Source organism: Neovison vison, chromosome 13 (assembly GCF_020171115.1).
Source record: "Neovison vison isolate M4711 chromosome 13, ASM_NN_V1, whole genome shotgun sequence".
Classification (NCBI taxonomy): domain Eukaryota; kingdom Metazoa; phylum Chordata; class Mammalia; order Carnivora; family Mustelidae; genus Neogale; species Neogale vison.
In genome coordinates, this window is record NC_058103.1 from 29,047,763 (window position 1) to 29,069,734 (window position 21,972).

At 43.3% G+C, this 21,972-nt stretch overlaps 1 protein-coding gene across 3 annotated transcripts in view; it reads right to left on the reverse strand.

The window, feature by feature from the left end:
* The window catches only part of NRDE2 (NRDE-2, necessary for RNA interference, domain containing), a 58,175-nt gene that overhangs the window by 34,887 nt on the left and 1,316 nt on the right, over positions 1-21,972 (reverse strand). For 2 of the 3 annotated variants that reach the window (XR_006381732.1, XM_044231347.1), the window contains exons 2-4: positions 6,439-6,547; positions 4,705-4,935; positions 801-950 (exon numbers count right to left, since the gene is read on the reverse strand). Coding sequence is in view for 2 of the 3 variants with exons in the window: in XM_044231347.1 (XP_044087282.1) it covers positions 801-950; positions 4,705-4,935; positions 6,439-6,547 (490 nt within the window). In the remaining variant the exon portion in view is untranslated. Of the gene's footprint in view, positions 1-800; positions 951-3,323; positions 3,690-4,704; positions 4,936-6,438; positions 6,548-21,972 lie in introns of those variants that run through there. The other variant, XM_044231349.1, reaches the window with a different exon arrangement.

Consider the following 21,972-nt stretch of genomic DNA (forward strand, 5'->3'; position numbering starts at 1 on the left):
TATGACTGCTTTGTGTTCCCAGCAGTGTCTTATAAACTACTCAGTGTGCCTAAGGGATTTAATAAGTACTTAATATTTTTTTAAAATATTTAATTTATTTGACATAGAGAGAGATCGCAAGTAGGCAGAGAGGCAGGCAGAGAGAGAGGGGGAAGCAGGCGCCCTGCTGAGCAGAGAGCCGATCCCAGGACCCTGAGATCATGACCCAAACTGAAGGCAGAGGCTTAACCCACTGAACCACCCAGGTACCCCAATGTTACTTAAATATTTTTGATTGACAGGGTGGAGGAGAAAAGTTTAATAAACTAATTACTGAAGTGAATACCATCACCTCTTTTTTTCTCTGGTGACATATACTGGGAGCATTCTGAAGAAGTCATTACCACTTAATGTCACTTTTAAAATGGCTTACTTGGGGGACAGATGAATAAAAAGTGCTCGTGACTTTTTAAAATGGCATATAGATCAGACCAAATGATTTCCAGATAGTTTGTCACAATTATTTATTTCAAGGTATTTTTAGATTCCCTCATTCAACAATTTACTAAAAACCTACTACGCCCGGCACAATGCCAGGCACCACGGATAAGTGACTCAGACCTGGATCGTGACTACAGGGTTTGAGCTTTCACTTCAGAGCGTGAGATAAGGCACATGCCCTAACAGCCCAGCGATGGGAGACACCCACCCCCCGGAATCCAGAAGGGAGGGGGGCAGACAGGGACCGCACACAGAGGGCTCGGGGAAGAAAGAAGTCACTTCCCACCAGTGAAAATCTGGAAAGACATGGTGACGCGTACCTTGCTATGTCTCCTCGGTAGAGAGACTTATACTCCCAGTTGGCCGGATCTGGTTTCTTGTCTGTTCTGAAGGTTTCTCCTGTCAGAGCCTGCACGTCCTCAAGCCAAACAAAGCGATGCCCAACATCAGCAGCAGCATGACTTTCTTGCCTGTGGGACACAGGAGTGAGGAACAAAGAGGGAGAAGCACTTTGGAACCTTCTAGCTACATCGTCCACCTTTTCAGAAAAATGAAAGTCAAACATTTCCACACCGATGCGCACAGAGCATCGAACACACTCAAGTATGTAACGTGCGCACGCGCCACAGACGAAGAGGATGCGCACTGTGGAAAAAGCTTTAAGAGAGGAAGCAAGAACTGTCAACGTTAAGTGGCACTTCACCAAGAAGTCACCTTATCTCAGAAATTAACTTGACACAAGAGTTTTTTTATTTTTTTAAAGATTTACTTATTTACGTTAGAGACAGGGAGAGAGATGCAGCACGCAGGGAGGGGGAGAAGGGAGAGGGAGAGGAGACTTCGACTCCCCACAGAGCATGGAGCCCAGAGTTCCATCCCAACAGCCCTGAGAGCACAACCTGAACCCAAATCAAGAGTCAGATGCTTAACTGACTGAGTCACCCAAGCGCCCCTAGATGTTCTTTTTTTTATTTTTAAAGATGTTATTTATTTATTTGAAAGAGATCACAAGCAGGCAGAGAGGCAGGTAGACAGAGAGGAAGGGAAGCAGGCTCCCTTCTGAGCAGAGAGCCCGATGCTTTGCTCGATCCCAGGACCCTGGGATCATGGCCCAAGCCAGAGACAGAGGCTTCAACCCACTGGGCCACCCGGCCGCCCCTAGATGTTCTTTCTAAATATTCCATTAAATGACTGTAACTAGAATTTTAAATATATTTATAAACAAGTTCTCTTAAAAATAAATAAATAAAGTGGGTTGCCCTTGCTTACCCTAACTCATTTGAAAGTGCTCAGCTTCTTCCAACTCAAACCCAAACGACAACAAAGCCACAGTTCCGAATGGGTCAGTCTCACATATTATTCAGGCCTGATCTAAATCTCATTTTTTTTTTAAGATTTTTTTTTAATTTATTTTAAAGATTTTTTTTTTTTTTAATTTATTTGACAGACAGAGATCACAAGTAGGCAGAGAGAGAGAGAGAGGAGGAAGCAGGCTCCCTGCAGAACAGAGAGCCCGATGCAGGGCTCAATCCCAGGACCCTGGGATCATGACCCAAGCCGAAGGCAGAGGCCCTAACCCACTGAGCCACCCAGGCACCCCAAGATTTTATTTATTTATTTGACGAACAGAGATCACAAGTAGGCAGAGAAGCAGGCAGAGGTCGGGGTGGGGGGGGCAGGCTCCCGCTCCCCACTGAGCAGAGACCCCAATGTGGGGCTCAATCCCAGGACCCTGGGACCATGACCTGAGCCGAAGGCAATCACTTAACCCACTGAGCCTCCCAGGTGCCCCTCAATGTCGTTTTTATAGCCCAGGCTCTGTGGGCTGCCCCCTCCTACACCAAGGCCAGAGAGAGTCCACTGTGAGCCCAGACCCTTCCCTATTCCTCTGAGCCAACCCGAGAGTTGGCGGACCTCCAGCTGAGACACAAATGAAACCGCTTCCCTAGGAGTCAAAGGCAAGAGGGAGGGAAATTTGTTCTGGCATCTAGTATTTTCTCTCCTCTGAAGAGAAGCAGCTCATCATGCTGCTGACACAAGAAGCTGCCAAAGCAGTCAAAACAGCCCTTAACCTTGTTCCATCGTAGCTTTTTGATTCTGCCCAGATAGAAATAAAGATTCTAAAAGCTTCTAAGTCATCCTGGGCTGGGAATACAGAGGAATGGCATTTTGGGGACACAAAGTAGCTTGCAATGGGCATTTGCTGAATAGGTTAAAATACATGGTGATTTTTAACACGTTCCCCCTCAGAACACCTGTGGAGGGTTTTCTGGCCACAAACACTGCAAGGGGCAGCCAAGGGAAGGAATGAGATCGATGCATTCCAGAAAGAAATGGAAAGCCTACGGGGGAGGGAGGAGGGAGCAGACCACCCCTGGGGGGTAAACGAGCTCTGATCCTCTCCTATTGGGTACTGAGGTAGGAAGCAGGCTGTGGTCTGGGCTGTGCACTAGAAGAATATGCCCCCACCCGGAGGTGAAGAGCTCACCTTAGAAGACAGAGGTCCCTGAGAAGCCCCAGGAGACGTCGTCCCTCCCCCACCCGAAAACAGAGCTCCTATATGGTGCCCGATACCCCCAGGAACCTACTATCCTGACATCATGGAAATACTCTCACAACTCACGAACGTCTTAGTCCTTGTCTCCAGGTCATCTTCCCAGGAAGAGACTACGGAAGTCCACAGTAAGAAAGTAAGCGAGAAGAATAAGAACAGTCGATTTTGATCTTAATGGGGGTATTCTGAAAAATATCAATGAACTTAAAAATGCCCTCTAGATCACAGACCCATCAAGAGGCTCTAAAGCTCACCCCTGACTGATTACTCACAGGCTGGAATTAATTACCTTCCAGGTTCTAATGGCAGCTCTTGTGTGGGTTCAGAAAATCCTTTAAAATTCATTTTCCTCAACTCTTAAAAAAAAAAAAAAAGAGACAGGTAGCTAATACTGAGTTTTCAGAAGAAACAATGATTAATATATGTTGCTCTGAAGACATACTGAGAAGCAAAAGCATCAATAATGTATCCATTCATTCACACAACAAAAAAGTACTTTTTCCCCAGGCCAGCTGCTGAGAGAGTACAGGGGCAAGCTAGACGGGCGTGATTCCTGTCCACAGAAACTCAAAGTCAGAACCTTCTTATTCTCCCCTTCTAGAACAAGCCTGGGTTATAGACAGAGCCTGGAGGCACAGAGATGACTGAATCCGGATGCCCTGAGTCACAGTGGCCTGCGAGGCTCTGCACGGGTCTGGTGGCAGAAGGATCCACAGGAGGACTCAGTGTCCGCCTGTCTGACGCAGACTCCGTGGATCAGATTCCAGACTCACAGCACCACAGCGCTCTCACTGACGTCGCTGGGACATCTAAGCAAATAATCCCTGAAGAGTCAAAAAAAGTCTTAGTAGCATGAAATTTTTTGAGTATGCCTTGGACAGGGACTTCAATCTTCTCTCCTCCAGCCCATACGAACAAAGAAAAGAAAAAAGTGAAGAAATAACTCAATTCCACCCCATGCAGCCTGTCGTCAGCATGGGACAAGGGCCCCCCGTGGGGGAACAGAGGAGACGAGGCAGAGGGGAGCTACCGGTGAGCGCCTGTGCAGCCCTCATTGCAGCACGAGGGGAGCAAGAGGCCGAAGGGAGACAGAGCAAAATGTGGGGAGAAGCAAAGCCCCCAGGAGAGGAAACGCTGTGGTCATGGACCAGTCCACACGTTCCACATAGTGCTGGAAAGTAATGTGACCTGGGAAAAGGACAAGAGCAACGATGATCCTGTCACATGGCCCCCGACCAAAGAGTGTGGGTCCGCGGTGGCTGATGCGAGTGATCGGAAGAGAGGGACTACGGAAGAGAAATAAGACGTTCCTCTTGCTCTGACCCTCACAGACGGAGCCTCAACTATGTAGTAAACTGGCCCAGATTCCCATGGCATGTACATCAGCCATCTTTCAAAATCCCAAAGACCTTTCGTCCACATCAGATTTTGACACGATCATTACTGTGTCTAAATAACATTTCTCAAATAAAATCAGAGCCCTAATTTTTTTTAATGAAAGTTTTCTTTTTTTTTTAAATGTGACCTCATGGTACGGCTCTATCTGGGTGTGTTTTGGACTCCATTTGAGTGAGTGGCTAAATAGTCATTCAAATGTCTCATTTGTGGCAACTGAAGGGAAAAAATACAAACTTTGAAGAGTCGCAGGTATTTGAGAATAGAAAACCCACCTTGGCTTCTCGGATTCCCTTCTACTGTCTCCAGTGCTTCTGGAAGTTTTGTCCTTTTCAGGCTCACTATCCGGCTCGGAGCCACTGCTACTAGCCTGCCCACGTTTTCTCTTGGTTTTCTTGTGGTGATGCTTCCTCTTCTTCTTCTTTTCTTTCTTCTTTTTCCTGCTTGTTTGTCTGGGCTTTCTGTTAGCGTCACTTTCATCTGAAGTCTCTGATTTCAGAGGACTCCTGTTTTGGGAAAATCAACATTGGAATTATTTTCAGATGAGAAGTAGGGAGAAGACTATGTAAATAAGTAAACAAGTGTGTAAAAGAGAACTCCAGAAATGCCCACGGGGGCTTACTATCCGCCCACATACTTATATAGTGCCTTCCCAGATCACGACTCCCCTTAAGGATTTAAGAGTTGGACCCCACCCTGACCCAAGGGGGGGGAAAATAAAAGAGTTGGCCCTAAACCAACAGTAGGTGAAGAAATTCTAATTTTAATAGCTTCTAAACCTGGACTTTCACACCTGTACTTTTTTTTTTAAGATTTTATTTATTTTTTTGTCAGATAGAGAGAGTACAAGCAGACAGAGTGGCAGGCAGAGGCAAAGAGAGAAGCAGGCTCCCCACTGGGAAAGAAGCCTGACGAAGGACTCGATTCCAGGATCCTGGGATCATGACCCGAGCCAAAGGCAGCCTCTTAACTGACTGAGCCACCCAGGCACCCCACATCTGTACATTTTAAAATGAAAATAATCTACCAGTTACTTTATCAAATACAGTATTTTCTGAAGCCATGTTATAAAGGGTTTATTTTCAGTCCTACACATTAGGGCAGCATGTCCTAAAAAAAAAATTATTTTTTAATTAAAAAAGGTTTAATTATGGTCTTGTTTTTAAAGGTTATGATGAGCCCTTCCACATTATTGAAATATCTACAGACAACTCTCCCTCTGGCACCAACTAGTGTCCAATTCTAAAGGTTTCTTGCATTTTCGAAGGACTGCCTTCCTGGGGCTCCTTTTTTTTTTTTTTTTTTTTTAAGATTTATTTATTTGACAGACAGATCACAAGTAGGCAGAGAGGCAGGCAGAGAGAGTGGGGGAAGCAGGCTCCCTGCTGAGCAGAGAGCCTGATGTGGGGCTCGATCCCAGGATCCTGAGACCATGACCTGAGCCAAAGGAGAGGCTTAACCTACTGAGCCACCCAGGCGCCCCTGAGGGCTCCTCATGTTAATGAGACCACCTAGTCCATATTTGCGAGAGGGCTCACTTCTCAATTTGATGCTCTACCACAACTTCTTTCAAAGCCTGGTGCAGATGTATGTCCTTCTGCTGTCCCTAAAGTTTTCATGAGATTTTATCCAATGTTGTATCACACCAGCCTCTTCTACTTTTCCCAAAATGGTGAAAAGGCAACTGAGGGAACATTGGTGTTACAATATTCTAAAGGTTACTGGCGAGGTCAGTCAAGTTACTCAATAGGCACAATGCTGCCATTTCCCTTGTGGCCTTGTTACTGGCACTGTGTCACACCCTTGCCACGACAAAAGGCACAGCAGGGGAAGAGGAATAAATAATCTATGAGTGAGGAGAGGGAAAACAAAGGGCACCTCATTAGTTGGAGTCAAAAGCAGAGTTGTAATTCGCTCTTTTATCACAGGGTTTCCTAGGAGCGTTTTTCGAACCCAGCGACAGACAACACACAGACAAAAATGAAAAATCCATCTTTCAGAAGAACTACCTCGTCGGCGATGACCCTTCAGAAACCAGGGCGGTGGCCTCCTCAGGCTGTTGGCTCAGAGAGGTTACGGCTCCAGCACAAAAGCTCGGGTTGCTCAGCCAATCTAATTCTGCGCAGGCAAAAAGGGGAGAAAAGATCAATGGAATTAGCTCAATGTGATTTCGAAAGCAGGAGATCCATCTCACCAGCTGCCATCTGCATTTCCAGCCAGTGTCGGCCAGACAGTCCGCAGAGGCTGAAGGGAAGTCATGAAATGTTCATTTCACTGGGGCAGGGGGCTTTCACACACCCAAAACTGTTTAAGACTGAAATCCTCTTGTGCAATCAGGCTGCAGCGTAAGCAAAAACCATGTAACAAGTGTGGCTTAAAAAGCAAGGGGGCTTCACGGATTCCATCCACCTGCAAGGAGCAGGGATGCTTCCAAAGCATTAGGACTGAATGACCTCACATCTGAAGCAGAGAATCCCGAAAAGCTTCAAAATCAAATCATGCACAAAACCCTCCATGTTTAATATCGTTACAGAAGATTAAGACATTTCTCTTCAAAAAATATTCTGCTCTTGGTAACTTAACATAGGCCTTTCCTTATAACAGTATTCCTCTTTGAAAATAAAAACACGAGGTGTCATCTTTGCTAACGCTAAAATGACATAAAGTGTTCATAATGATTATCTCTGGGTGGTGAGATTAAATGTCCAAAATTTTTCCTCTTTCTGCTTATCCACTAATTTCCAACTCCTCTGGAATGAAGTCTTTCTAAGTTATTTATTTCCTAACCTTTTAGGAGTCTTAACTGTAAAGGAAAGGAAAATGCCAGGGGATGGTGGATGGTGGTGGCAAGGGGGCCCCAAGAGGGGTCTGAAGGTTGACCTGTTTTGTTCTAGGATGAGGCCAGAGCACCCGTGACATGATCAAGTTAGGACACAGAAGGGGAACTACACTTAACAGTCATCCTGGGATATAATCTACACACAAGGTTCATCCATTTAAAACGTATAACCTGTGGTCTTTGGTATATTTAGAATCATTCACAGGGCACCTTGCTGGCTCCGTCAGTGGAGCATGTGACTCTTAATCTTGGAGTCATGAGTTCAAGCCCCGTGTTGGGCACAGAATTTACTTTAAAAACAAACAAAAAAACCACATCAGAATTGTTTAACTATCACCATAAAATAATTTTAGAGCATTTTCATCATCCCAAAAGGAAACCCCATACGTATTACCAGTTACCATCGCTCATCTCTGGTTCTCCCACGCCAGACAACCACTAATCGGTCTCTACAGATCTGCTGGTTTGGGACGCTGAATGTAAATGAGATCACACCATACAGTCTTTTGTGACCGGTTTCTTTTACTCAGCATAGTGTGTTTAAGGCTTATCCATGCTGTGGCATATATCCATGCTCTATTCCTTTTTATTGCCGAATAATATTCCATTTTATGGACAGCCCACATTTGGTTCATTCATTGGCTGATGGACACCTGGACGTCGTTTTGGTTATCACGAACAATGCTGCTGGGAACACTCAGGTGTGTAAGCTTTTCTACGGACATGTGCTTTCATTGCTGTTGGCTGGATAGCCAGGAGGAATGCTGGGTCATGTGGTAACTCATGTTGAGCGTTTTAAGGAAGTGCCAGACTGGTTTCCAAATTGGCTGCACCACTTTACAGCCCCAGTAAGTGTGTGTAAGGATTCTGATTTCTCCAAATCCTTAGCAATTTGTTACTGGCGGTGTTTGAGATCACAGCTATCCTATATCCTACTGGCTGTGAAGCCTCTTCTCATTGTGCTTTTGGTTTCCGTTTCCCTGGTGACTGATGGAAAGCTTCTTTTCATTTGTTTATTGACCATTCACATTTGAACAGTGATAGTCAAATTCTCTGCCCAGTTTTTAATTGGGTTGCCTTTTTAGGATTGCGCTGGAAGAGAACTTTCTATGTTCTGTCTGCTAGTCCCCGATGATTCCCACATCCTAGTGAGGAGATGCTGAAACATGTGCTCTGTGATGACAGGTACTTTGTCTGACTCACTGTTGTATCCATGAGCAATGCCTGGCAGGCGTCAGGAGGAGTTTAATAAACGTGTGGAAAAGAGGGGAGGGAGGCAGGAAGGAAGGAACATTCCTAAAGAGGAAAGGTACATCAAAAAAAAAGGGAGGGGAGCCAGGGTGGTTCAGTCAGTTGAGCGTCCAATTCTTTTTCTTTTTTTAAAGATTTTATTTATTTGACAGAGAGCGACACAGTGAGAGAGGGAACAGAAGCAGGGGGAGTGGGAGAGGGAGACTAGGCTTCCCGCTGAGCAGGGAGCCCCATGCAGGGCTCGATCCCAGGACCTTGGGATCATGACCTGAGCTGAAGTCAGATGCTTAATGACTGAGCCACCCAAGTGCCCCCTGAGCATCCAATTCTTGATTCAGGCGCAGGTCATGATCTCAGAGTCATGGGATAGAGCCCAATGCTCAGAAAGGGAGTCCACTTGACATTCTCTCTCTCTCTCCCTCTCCCCCTCCACCAGCTGCCTCACTCGTGTGCTTTCTCTGTCTCATACAAATAAATAAAATCTTTTAAAAAAATAGTAGGGGGAGAAGAGAGGGATTCTAACTTATTAAGTGCCTACCGCAGGCCAAACACCAGGTAAAGGACTTTCCATCCTTAAGTACCAAAACAACTCCCTATGGAAGGTATTATGGTCTCCACTGTACAGGAGATTAGAGCTCCAAGCAAATAAGTGACATGTAAGGTCATACCCGTGACTGCTGAACAACTAACCATTCAGGCAATCGCTCTTCTATTATCTTTTTCTTTCTGACATTGATTCCCTTCCTTTGGGTCTAATTCCTGGCGAGAGGTGTGTCAAAATAGTTCCTGTTTCTCAGAGATCATGATTATTTCCACAATAACTGGATTTTCCCATGAACAAGGGAAAAGTGAGAAAAGATAGAGCAAACAACATGCAAGGAGAGATGCTCTCAAACAATTCCAGTATATTTCTCCATAAATATTGTAGATAGTGAGGATAGATTGGAGAAAACGTAAAGAAACCCAGATGTCAAAACAACATGAAGTGTTTGACTCTCCATCCTTCATAAAGTACAAGAAAAGGGGTTTTTAAGGGAGCAATTAAAACTCTGCCATAGGGGCGCCTGGGTGGCTCAGTGGGTTAAGCCGCTGCCTTCGGCTCAGGTCATGATCTCAGGGTCCTGGAATCGAGTCCCGCGTCGGGCTCTCTGCTCAGCAGGGAGCCTGCTTCCTCCTCTCTCTCTCTGCCTGCCTCTCTGCCTACTTGTGATTTCTCTCCGTCAAATAAATAAATAAAATCTTTAAAAAAAAAAAAAAAAGACTCTGCCATAGAAGACCACTGTGGAAAAAGAGTAGTATACACAGAACTAAAACTCTCACGGTTCTAACCCAAACCATCACTGAACTTCTCTGTGACCTTCATCTCACTCAAATCACCTTTTGTTAGAACAAAGGGTATTTGCACCTGACAAGAAGAGGCTGCTGCCTTTTTTTCTTCCTGGGAGCACAGGAGCAGTGAACATGGAATGTCAGAAGTACTCATCACTGGATGCCAGGCATGCAGGAATTTTGGAGATCATCTAGTCCAGAGATTTTAAAACTCTTTTTAGCCAAAGAAAACATGCTCAAACAAAATGTTTCAGAGAAGCCCAATAGGCAGAACAGCAGAAGTAGGGCTGCTCCTGGGGGTCTAGAGGGAGGGGGAGGCGTCTCTGAGAGGGCTCTCTGCGGCACAGATGGGACGCCACCCCCTCACTTACAGACCAACAGCAGGGGGCCCAAAGTTGTTCAGTCACAGGGCCAAGGGCACACACCTGAACCGGATCTGCGCTCCTCCATCCGGTCTCCCCACCACACCAGGGTGCTACTCTTCCTTCCCTCAACTAAGGAGCTGGTTTTCCTGAAGTCTCCCCGCCACAGGTACACGAAGCTCTTGTGGCAAGTTTCACATTACGATCTCATTACCTGCATGGCAGTCTAACTATTTTATGCTAAGGCAAAAGGCAAAACAACTCAAATCCTTCCAGGGACCAGATTAGTAATGATCACTGTGACACTGTAGGGAGTGAGAATGGAAAAAAGAAAAAGACAAAAACATTTTGCCAGCTGAACAAATCCAGCAAACTGGTTTCCAGTGCTTGCATCCAAGTTTCCAGCTCGCCTACCCTCCTCCCATTCCTTTCTTTCTAAACTAAATGCAACAGGAGGGCAGAGGTCATGACTACTCACTCCTGTATTCCCAAACCCCTAGCACAGCACCTTGGCACAAAGTAACTGGAATCAATAAATATTTGTTGAGTCAATAAAATGACTGGGAACCTGAACCAGATCTTCATATCTCTGTATCCCCAGCACCTAACTGACTGCACTGAAGGAATCTGAAACCATCAAAAGCATGCTATTATCTAGGTATAAATACAACTATTTTAATTCTTCCAGTCTTCACTGTAAATGGAGATTTACTCATTAAAGAATGAAGTACTGAATACTGCCTATGTGTCCAGGCACATCCCAGGCTTTGGGGGGTACAGTGGGAATAAGGCAGGCCAGGTCTCTGCTCATGTGGGATTTATACTTAACGATAAACTTAACTGTTCATGTAATACATGTAGATTATTAAATTAAATTCTGATTACATGGTATCCTGGAAGACGTTATTTGACATTAAAAGATAATTTATTAATCAGATTGCAAAGGGTTTTTTCTATATTTACCTACATCCTCACGTGATTTACAAGTTCCTGTGATAGACTTCAAATACGTATTTAGATCGCTGTGTCAATACCAAGCAGGACATAATATATTACAGGAAGATGAGCAGGATACAACATGCCTAGGGTTTAGATAGAGAAGCTGACTGGCTGACAAACCTTTTGTCCCTGCAGGTTAGTAAATAAGCACAGGTTGAACCTGTCTGGAAATAAGCACTCTGCTATACACAAACACACAGACACACACACACACACACACACACACACACACACACAGCCCTAGGAAAAGAAGGGTAGAAGCATCAGGCAGAAAACCACTTTAGAACCACTGCCTAACAAAAATCAGGCAGGCAGCTGGAAGAACTACGCATGTGTAATTTTACAGAAAATTATATAAGGAACATCCCTAAGTTGACACGCTTTTTATGATAAGTTCATGATAAGTTTATGATAAACAGCATGCTATTTCCCCACTGCTAGTGCAAATGCTCTAATTCAATTCCACTGGATGGAGGGATGACGAAATCACCACGAATCATTTTAAATTAAAAAAAAAAATTCTGAATCACAACCGGATAAAACATCCCAGTTCATCCCTTGCCCATTCTATTATAACAAAACAGCACTGATCACTGGTTTCTGTGAACTCCGGTGAGCGCCACGCCTCCAGGAATAATTCAGAAGACACTTCCAAGGTTGAGGGTAATCAGTTAGCATATATACTAGGGAAGGGGACTGTTCCTTCAATAAGAGCGAGCCACGCCCTTCATTTTGATCAAAATCCTTCTTTTCCGACAAGGAAACTGAGCACACAAACATCTGTACACAAAGCACCAGCAAACGAGGCTAAAAACTGCTATTAAGATGGTGATTACAGAGTACCCAGCCAAAGTCAGCCCTTCTCCGGAGTTAACCTACAATTTGAAGAGACCCGGGGATCCCAAGAGTAATGTTTAAAGAGTCCAAACCCCAACATTCTAATATCACAGTGTGATTTATAATGCAAGTGTCTAAACTAGAAGGACCTGTGTTCAAATACTGGCTTTACTGTTTACTGGTAGTACAACTCTTAACAAAATACTTAATCTCGGACTCTCTTTTTTTCACTCAGGTTGGTTTTTTTTGCCTTACGCAAAGCCAGGCACTGTTCTAGGAGCTAGGAACACACAGCAAACAAGACAAACGCATCCTGACCGTAGGGCACTGACACACTTGCAGTCACTTACATGCAAAGTGACAAATGTCAAGACAAAGAAAACACCCAGGGTCTAATGGGAGCACATGATCCGGACTAGGTATGGGTCAGAAGAAGCTGCCTGGGAGAACAGCTCGGCAAGACCAAGAGGAGGAGTGAGGCTAACCTCCTAGGAAGAGTCTGGGTAGAAGAAGTGGCAGTACCAAGGCTTGAAAGCAGAAGAGCGGGGCTCTGGAAACAGCAGGAAGCTGTTATGTCTGGACCACTGGGAGGGAGAGCAAGTGGGGGCACAATGAAGCTGGCTGGAGAGGCTGGGGGCCTTACAAACATGTCAGAGTTTGGGCTTACCCTAAAAGCAAGGGACAGACACTCAAGAGCTCTGCACCAGAGGGACAAAGTTGGATCCAGGATTCTGAAGGGCAGCGGCGAACAGCGGTCTGCGAGAGCGCACGTTCGAAGCTGGGCTGCCCGAGCTCAGATCCTGGTTCTGCGGCTGCCAGCCACCTGCCCGCCGAAGGGTTACTTATGGGCGCTGTGACTCCACTTCCTCCTCCTTAAAAACCCAGAGAATGGTACCAGCTTCACAGGGTCACGACTCAGTGAGTTACTATTTGTCAAGCGTTCATACCAGCGAATGGCACAGGATGTTTTTAAATGAATGCACTTTAACATTCCACCTACAGTGTGCAGCTTGGTTCAGGGAGTGAAGGTGGGACTGGGAAAGGGAGACTGTGAGGAGGCTGTCGTCACTCCAGGGGGTGAGGACGGCCAAAACTGGGAAGTGGCAGTGAGAAGAGGGGTAAGCTAGTGAACCGAAGAGTTACTGGCTCAAGAGAACGTTAGCGAACTGAATTCAACAGTATGTTGAAAGGATCCTACACCATGATCAGGTGAGATTTATTCCAGGTTTGGTTCACAATCCACAAATCAATCAGCATGATACACATGAACAAAATAAAGAATAAAAACCATACCACCTCAATGGATGCAGAAAAAGCATTGAACAAAGCTCAATATCCTTTCATAATCAAAACTCCCAGCCATGCGGGTATAAATATACCTCCACGTAATAAGGGCCATACAGGACAAATGCAGAGCCAGCATTATACTCAATGGTGAAAAACTGAAAGCCCTTTCTCTAAGATCAGGAGTAAGCCAAGGATGCCCACTCTTGCCGCTTCCATTTAACACAGTACTAGAACTCCCAGCCACAGCAACCAGACAAGACATAAAAGGCATCCAAATTAGTAAGGAAGAAGTAAAACCATCACTGTTTGGAGAGGACATGATACTATATACAGAAAACACTAATGACGCCACAAAAAAACTTTTAGAATAAATGAATTCAGTAAAGTTGCAGGATACAAAATTGATATACAGAAAACTGATGTGTGTCTATACACTAATTACAAACTATCAGAAAGAGAAAATAAGAAAACAATCCTATCTACAACTGCATCAGAAAAAATAAGATGCCTAGGAATAAATTTAACCGAGGAAGTGAAAGACCAGCGCTCCAAAAACTGTAATACACCGATGAAAGAAACTGAAGGAGACACAAAAGGTATAAAAGATACACTACGCTCATGTCTAGAATTAAAATGTCCATACTACCAAAAGCAATCTACAAGCTCCAAGGCAATCCCTATCAAAATAACAATGGCATTTTTCACAAAACTAGAACAAAATAATCCTAAAGTTTGTATGAAACCACAAAAGCCCTTGAATAGCCTAAAGAAATCTTGGGAAAGAAAAAGAAAGATGGAAGTATCACACCCCAGATTTTAAATTACACTTCAAAGCTGTAATAATAAAAATGGTATGGTACTGGCACAAAAATAGACATACACAGATTAATGAGGCAGAATAGACAGCGTAAAATAAATCCACACTTATGTCGTCATTTAATCTACAACAAAGGAGCCAAAAAAATTCGATGAGGAAAAGACAGTCTCTTCAATAAACGGTGTTGGGAAAATGGATATAGCTACATGCAAAAGCACGAAACTGGGCGACTCGCTTATACCATACACAAAAATAAATTCAAAATGAGTAAAACACTTAAATGTAAGAACTGAAACCATAAAGTTCCTAAAAGAACAAATCAGTACTAAGCTCTTGGACATTAGTCTTAGAAATATTTTTTTGGACCTGTCATGTCAGGCACGGGCAACAAAAGCAAAAATAAACAATCGGCACTCTATCAAACTAAAAACCTTTTGCACTGCAAAGGAAACTATCAAAAAACCAAAAAGACAACCTACTGAATGGGAGAAGATATTTGCAAATGATGTACTTAATAAGGTGTTAATAACCAAAATGTATAAAGAACTCATTCAACTCAATACCCATTAAACAGTCCAATCAAAAAATGGGCAGAGGGGGCACCTGGGTGGCTCAGTGGGTTAAGCCACTGCCTTCGACTTAGGTCATGGTCTCGGGGTCTTGGGATCAAGCCCCGCATCAGGCTCTCTGCTCGGCGAGGTGCCTGCTTTCCCCTCTCTCTCTGCCTACTTGTGATCTCTCTATCAAATAAATAAAATCTTTAAAAAAAAAAATGGGCAGACGACGTGAATAGACATTTCCCCAACAAAGACATCCAATGGCCAATAGACACGTGAAGATGCTCAACACCACTCACCACCCAGGAAATGCAAATCAAAACTACAATGAGCCACCACCTCACGCCTGTTGGAATGGCTAAAATAAAAAAGACAAGAAATAAGCATTGGCAAGGATGTGCAGGAAAAAAATAACCCTTACGCACTGTTGGTAGGAATGCAAACTGGTGTAGCCACTGTGGAAAACAGTATGGAGGTTCCTCAAAAAATTAAAACTATAAATACTATAGAAGTCAGCAATCCCACTTTTGGGTATTTATCCTAAGGGGAAAAAAACCTAATGCAAAAAGACATATGCACCTCTACATTCATTGCATCATTATTTACAGTAGCCAAGAGATGGAAGCACTTAAACATCCATCAACAGATGAGTAGATAAAGACATAGTGTGTAGGGCACCTGGGTGTCTCAGTTTGTTAAGTGTCTGCCTTCAACTCAGGTCATGATCCTAGGGTCCTGGGATCGAGCCCCACATCAAGCTCCCTGCTAGGAAGGGAGCCTGCTTCTCCCTCTCCTCCTTGCTAATACTCTCTCTCTGTCAAATAAATAAGTTAAATCTTAAAAAAGAGATGTAGTATGTGTATATGTGCACACACGCACACACACATACACTCCCTCTCCCTCTCTCTCTCTCTCACTCACTAGGGAATATCACTGGGCCATAAAAAAGTGAGATTTTGCCATTTGCAACAACATAGATGAACCTAGAAGGTATTACATGAAATAAGTCAGAGAAAGACAAATATCACAATTTCACTTATATGCAGAATCTAAAAAATAAACGAACAAACAAAAGAAAATCAGACCTATAAATATAGAGCACAAACTGATGGCTGTCAGAGGGGAACAGGGTAGGTGGATGGGCAAAATACATGGAAGGGAATAAGAGGTATGGGAAAAGAGTTATTTGGAAGGATGGGATGAAGAACTGAATGGGGGTGAAGGAAGGAGGAGAAATCAAAGTATGGGTCTCAGTTCTGGCTTGGGGGGAATGGTGGTGCCATTTTCCGATATGCGGAAACAGGAAGAAGAGTAGGTTTTAGAGAAAAAAAAAATGAGTTTAGTTTCCTTCCCCAATATGGATAATATACCTGCTTCATATAATGTTATGAGGATTAAATGAATGGACATGACATCTTCCCTCCTAACTCTTACCAAATATTCAACACCCGAACAACAATGCTTTAGAGTATAAAATCCTAGGGGCACCTGGGTGGCTCAGTGGGTTAAGCCGCTGCCTTTGGCTCGGGTCATGATCTCGGGGTCCTGGGATCGAGTCCCGCATCGGGCTCTCTGCTCAGCGGGGAGCCTGCTTCCCTCTCTCTCTCTGCCTGCCTCTCCATCTACTTGTGATTTCTCTCTGTCAAATAAATAAATGAAATCTTTAAAAAAAAAAAAAAGAGTATAAAATCCTAATAAATAGTCTGATGGCACAGAAGGAAAACTTGAGAACTGGAGGGGTCAGACATTGGAGGCTCTCTGCTGCTCCTAAGACATGCCTGTTTGTTGAAAGAATGAATGTTGCTATATTTCCCCCCTCAAACCTCTTACTGAACGATGCCTACTTAAATCCTGTCCTAACACTTAACAGTTACCTCCAGAGTGAGAAGCAGAGCTGCTGTCACTCACTTGGGTACTGCCTGTCTGTCCTGTCCAGCAGTTAAGTTTTTGTTTTTTTTTTTAATTAAAACTCTGCACTACTATTAATGATCTTACATTTTTTAAAAGATTTTATTTATTTATTTGAGAGAGTGAGTGAGAGGGGGAGAGAGAAAGAGAGAGAGACAGAGAGAGAGAGAGAACACAAGCAGGAGTAGAGCGAGAAGGAGAGGGAGAAGACGACTTCCCTGCTGAGCAGGGAGCCCAATGCAGGGCTTGATCCCAGGACCTTGGGATCATGACCCAAGCTGAAGGCAGACCCCCAACCAACTGAGCCACCCAGGTGCCCCAACGATCTTACATTTTTGTAACATTTTACAGTGTAAGGCAAGAAGTACAAAAAATGGGCAAGGACATGAATAGACAATTTTCCAAAGAAGACATCCAAGTGGCCACCAGACACATGGGAAGATGCTCAACATCACTCATCATCAGGGAAAGGCAAATCAAAACCCAAGAAAACCACCTCACACCTGTCAGAATGGCTAAAATTTAAAAAAGGCAAGAAATAACAAGTGTTGGCAAGGATGTGGATAAAAGGAACATTTGTGTACTGTTAGTGGGAAGCAAACTGGTACAACCAATATGGAAAACAGTATGGAGATTCCTCAAAAAATTAAAAACACAAATACCATACAATCCAATAATTCTACTCCTAGGTATTTACCCAAAGAAATCAAAAAGACATATGCACCCTTATGTTTCCTGCAGCATTATTTACAATAGCCAAGATATGGAAGGAGCCCAAGTGTTCTTCAATAGACTAATCAGTAAAAAAAAGATGTGATCTGTATAAAAAATATAAATAATAAGGAATTTCTACTTAGCCATAAAAAAGGATGAGATCTTGCCATTTGCGATAACATAAATGGACCTAAAAGGGTATGATGCTAAGTGAAATCTTAGAAACAAAAATACCACATGATTTCACTTATATAGAGAATCTACAAAACACTACATAAACAAAAAGCAGAATTGTTTATAAATATAAAGAACTGAGAGGCTGCCAGGGGATGGGCAAAATGGGTGAAGGGGAGTGGTAGATACAGGCTTCCAGTGATGTAATGAATAAATCACAGGAATAAAAGGCAGAGGGAAGGGAACGGAGTCAATGATACTGTACAGCGGCGCCTGGTGATTTGACGGTTACACTTGCAGTGAGTAGAGCATAAGGTATAAAGTGGGTGAATCACTATGTTGTACACCTGCAACTAATGTAACATCATGTGTTAAAAAAACAGTACAGTGCTTCTATTTATAACAGCAGAAGAACGAAACAGTCTAAATGTTCTTAATAGGAACTTGTCTGATTAAACCATATGGCATCACACAATGGAGTTCTGTCTGTCAGTCAAAAGAAATGAGGAAGATCTCATACTGTAGAGGGCAAAGACTGTAGAGTTATCTCTGGGATTTCAGCTAAAATGCAAAAGAGGCAGGGCACTTTTAATTTCAGCTCAGGTTGTGATCTCTGGGTCATGAGATCAAGCCCTGTCTGGCTCTGCACTCAGCAGGGTGTCTGCTTAAGAGTCTCTCTACAGGGTGCCTGGGTGGCTCAGTGGGTTAAGCATCTGACTTCAGCTCAGGTCAAGACCTCAGGGTCTTAGGACTGAGCCCAACATCCAGCTCATCACACAGTGGGAAGTCAGCTTGTCCTCTGCCCCTCCCCTGCTCATTCTCTCTCTCTCTAAAATCTTAAAAAAAAAAAAAGGATTCTCCCTCTCCCTCTGCCCCTCCAATCTTGTGCTGTCTCTCTCAAATAAATAGATCTTTTAAAAAAATTAAAAATTAAAAAATACATAACAGTGGGGTGCCTGGGTGGTTCAGCTGGTTAAGTGTCTGACTCTTGATTTCAGGTCAGGTCATGGTCTCAGGCTCCTGAGATGGAGCCCCGCATCAGGCCCTGTGCTCAGCAGGGAGCCTGCTTCAGGATTCTCTCCCTCTGCCCCCCTCTGCTTGCTCAAGCTCTCTCTCTTATTTATTTTTTTTTAAGGATTTATTTGACACAGAGACACAGCAAGAGAGGGAAGACAAGCAGGGGGAGTGGAAGAGGGAGAAGGAGGCTTCCTGCTGAGCAGAGAGCCGGATGTGGGGCTCGATCTCAGGACACTGGGATCATGACCTGAGCCGAAGGCAGACACTTAACAACTGAGCCACCCAGGCGCCCCAAGAAGTAAATCTTTAAAAAAAAAAAAAAAAAAGAGAGAGAGAGAGAGAGAAATAAAATGTAGAAAAGTCTACATTTAAGGTAGAGAAAGAAATGTAGTTACTCGTATTGAGAAAAAAATGGAAGGATATCACTGACTGACTAAAATTCTAACCCACAGAAAAAAGAAAGTAGCAGGTTGGAGGAACAGAAATGAAAGCCTTTTTTTTTCTCTGAATATACCTGGTTTACATTTTCAACCTCAGGACCATGCAAATGTTTCAGAACACTATAAAACAGGATCAATTCAAAAACAAGGAAAAAAAGCAATCCCTAAAAATTAAAAACAACCATACCTAACTATATGCCAAACTGGTGACAAAACCAGGCAGAGAATTATTTCAAGTGATTTTAAAACATGGCCATTTGACCACACATCTGCGGCAGGATACATCCTAAGGACAAAAAGAACCACAAAGAAATATTAAATTATTTAGTATTAATCATATTACTACTGTTATTTTGAACATATACCAGGTGTACTGGTGGCATTAGGAACTATGACTTTTTTTTTTAAGATTTTATTTTTATTTATTTCAGAGAGAGAGAGAGAGCATGAGAGGGAGAAGGTCAGAGAGAGAAGTAAGCTTCCCATGGAGCTGGGAGCCCGATGTGGGACTTGATCCAAGGACTCCAGGATCACGACCTGAGCTGAAGGCAGTTGCTTAACCAACTGAGCCACGCAGGCGCCCCAAGACTTTTTTTTTTAACAGATGTTATTTTTTATCTCCACACCCAACATGGGACTCAAACTCACAATCCCAAGATCAAGAGTCATACACTCTACCCACCAAGCCAGCCAGGTGCCCCAGGAACTAAGATTTTTCAGCATCAGAGGAAAGAAAAATAAACATTAAATTACAGATGTATGTATAAATCACAAATTAAATTATAAAAAGAAAGTAAAGGGGCACCTGGGTGGCTCAGTGGGTTAAAGCCTCTGCCTTCGGCTCAGGTCATGATCCCAGGATCCTGGGATCGAGCCCCGCATCAGGCTCTCTGCCTGATGGAAGAGCAGGCAGAGAGCCTGCTTCCACCTCTCTCTCTATCTGCCTGCCTCTCTGCCTACTTGTGATCTCTGCCTGTCAAATAAATAAATAAAATCTTAAAAAAAAAAAAAAAAAAGGAAGGAAGTAAAAATCTCACAATCTTAAATTCGGCCTGGAAATACCAAGGTGAATTCATGATATACTTCTCTCTTCCTGGTTTTGACCAAAATGTCTAAAAGTAATGACAACCCAGTGCAATTGGTACTCCAGACACCAACCTGTGGTTTTAACCTTCCCATATCATTTTCCACTAAAAGAAACCATGTTTTTTAGAGAGACAGCCAATTCCAGGCCCTAACAAAACATGTAAGTGATGAGCTCTGGAAACCTTTTAGGCCAGAAAGCAAGGAAGCAATTAAGACATCTGGGTCATGTCAAAAAGACACACACCAAACTTAGTTAGGCTCCCAGTAGCCACAGATGGGACAATTCGAGCATAAGAAAAACAGTATGCGCAATGGATTGAAATACAAGTGTTAAAAATTCAAGAGTTCATAATGAAGAGGATCTGAGCCCTCTAAAAGCTGCAGGGACCCCAACTCATTTTCTGAACACTGACAAAGGAAAAGAATCAACCATTCGTCCTGTCCTTCCTGCCTGAATTCTATTTCAAGTTACCGCAGTAAGTGCTGACAGGAAGTTTACAGAATAATTGATGTTAATATAGGAGGAAAATTTAAAATTAGAAAATAACCATTTAAAAAAAAAAAAGAAAATAACCATTTTGTGGCCCCAATGAAATAATGCCTCTAAGCAATAATTATAAATGGCTGCAAAGATCATTAGGTGAAAGACTGATGGACAGCTCCATAATGCCTAAGTCAGGTTGGACCAAGAAATCACTGATCAAGCTTAACATTTCTGAAAGAAAACTCGACAGCACATCCTCCTGACCGGAGTCAACAGCAAATACCCCGACCAGGTATTTTCAATTTAGAAAATTATATCTGAATCTAATTAACTCTCTAGATCTAATTGCCAGCTCACAGGAAATACTGGGATAGAGAAGCATGCTAAATATCACCAGGAGGATCTGGTGGGAAATGTCTAATGGACAAATGACCCATTTTCCTCAACAAATATATCACAAGGGAAAGTGGAAGGGAAGGAGAAACCGTTTTAAAAACACCTAAGAGATAGATCCACAAAATACAGTGTTGTATCCTTTGGGGATCCTGACTTGAAGAAGCATTAAGAGGCCATTTTTGAGACAACTTGGGAAATGTGAACACTGACTGGAAATCAGATGATATTAAAAAATTATAGTTAATTTCATCAAGTGATAATATTCAAATTTTTTAAAAATACAGTGCTGCATAAAAAGCTCTCCTACAAACATTTTACTGCCATTGACTACCCGAACATGTCCGACAAATACTGGTTAAGAGAAATGACAAGGGTGACACTCCCCTTAAACTTTCCATTTCACCCTCCCCAAATAAAGGATAAACCCCTGACCTGTTACTCAAGTCACTACCACATACCAGACCCAACCACATTTCCCAAAAGGACTCCCCTTTATGCCTCTGTATTTTCAAACAAACTGGGCTTAGCAATTTTCTGCACAGGTCACACAGTTTTCTTCCTGCAGCTCTTTGAAGGGACTAGAATGTCCTTCTACTATCTCCATCTGTCCAAATCCTACCTTCATGAAGACCCATCGCCAAAGTTATCTCTTAAATAAACCTTCTCTTAAATAAACCTTCTTCTCAGAAGTCAGTATTCCTGTAGTTCACCTGTGACATCTGTAACATCTGACCTTTTGTTACTTTTTAAAAATAAACACTGATGTAGGGAAGAAGTTAGGGTTCGAAGATGAGGGCCAAGAAAGAATTCTTGAGACTCCTTGGTGCAAAAGCTAGTTTTATTAAAGCATGGGAACAGGACCCTTGGGCAGAAAGAGCTGCACTGGGGTCACAATGAGTGGCCCACTATATGCTTTCAAGCTGGGAGAGGGTTAGGGATAGCCTGAGTTGCTAACAAATTTTGGAAGCAAGGTTTCCAGGGCCTTTTGACCTTAGCAAAGTATAAACATTGAGGCAGCAGAGTTCCGAGAGGAAGAGCACTCTACT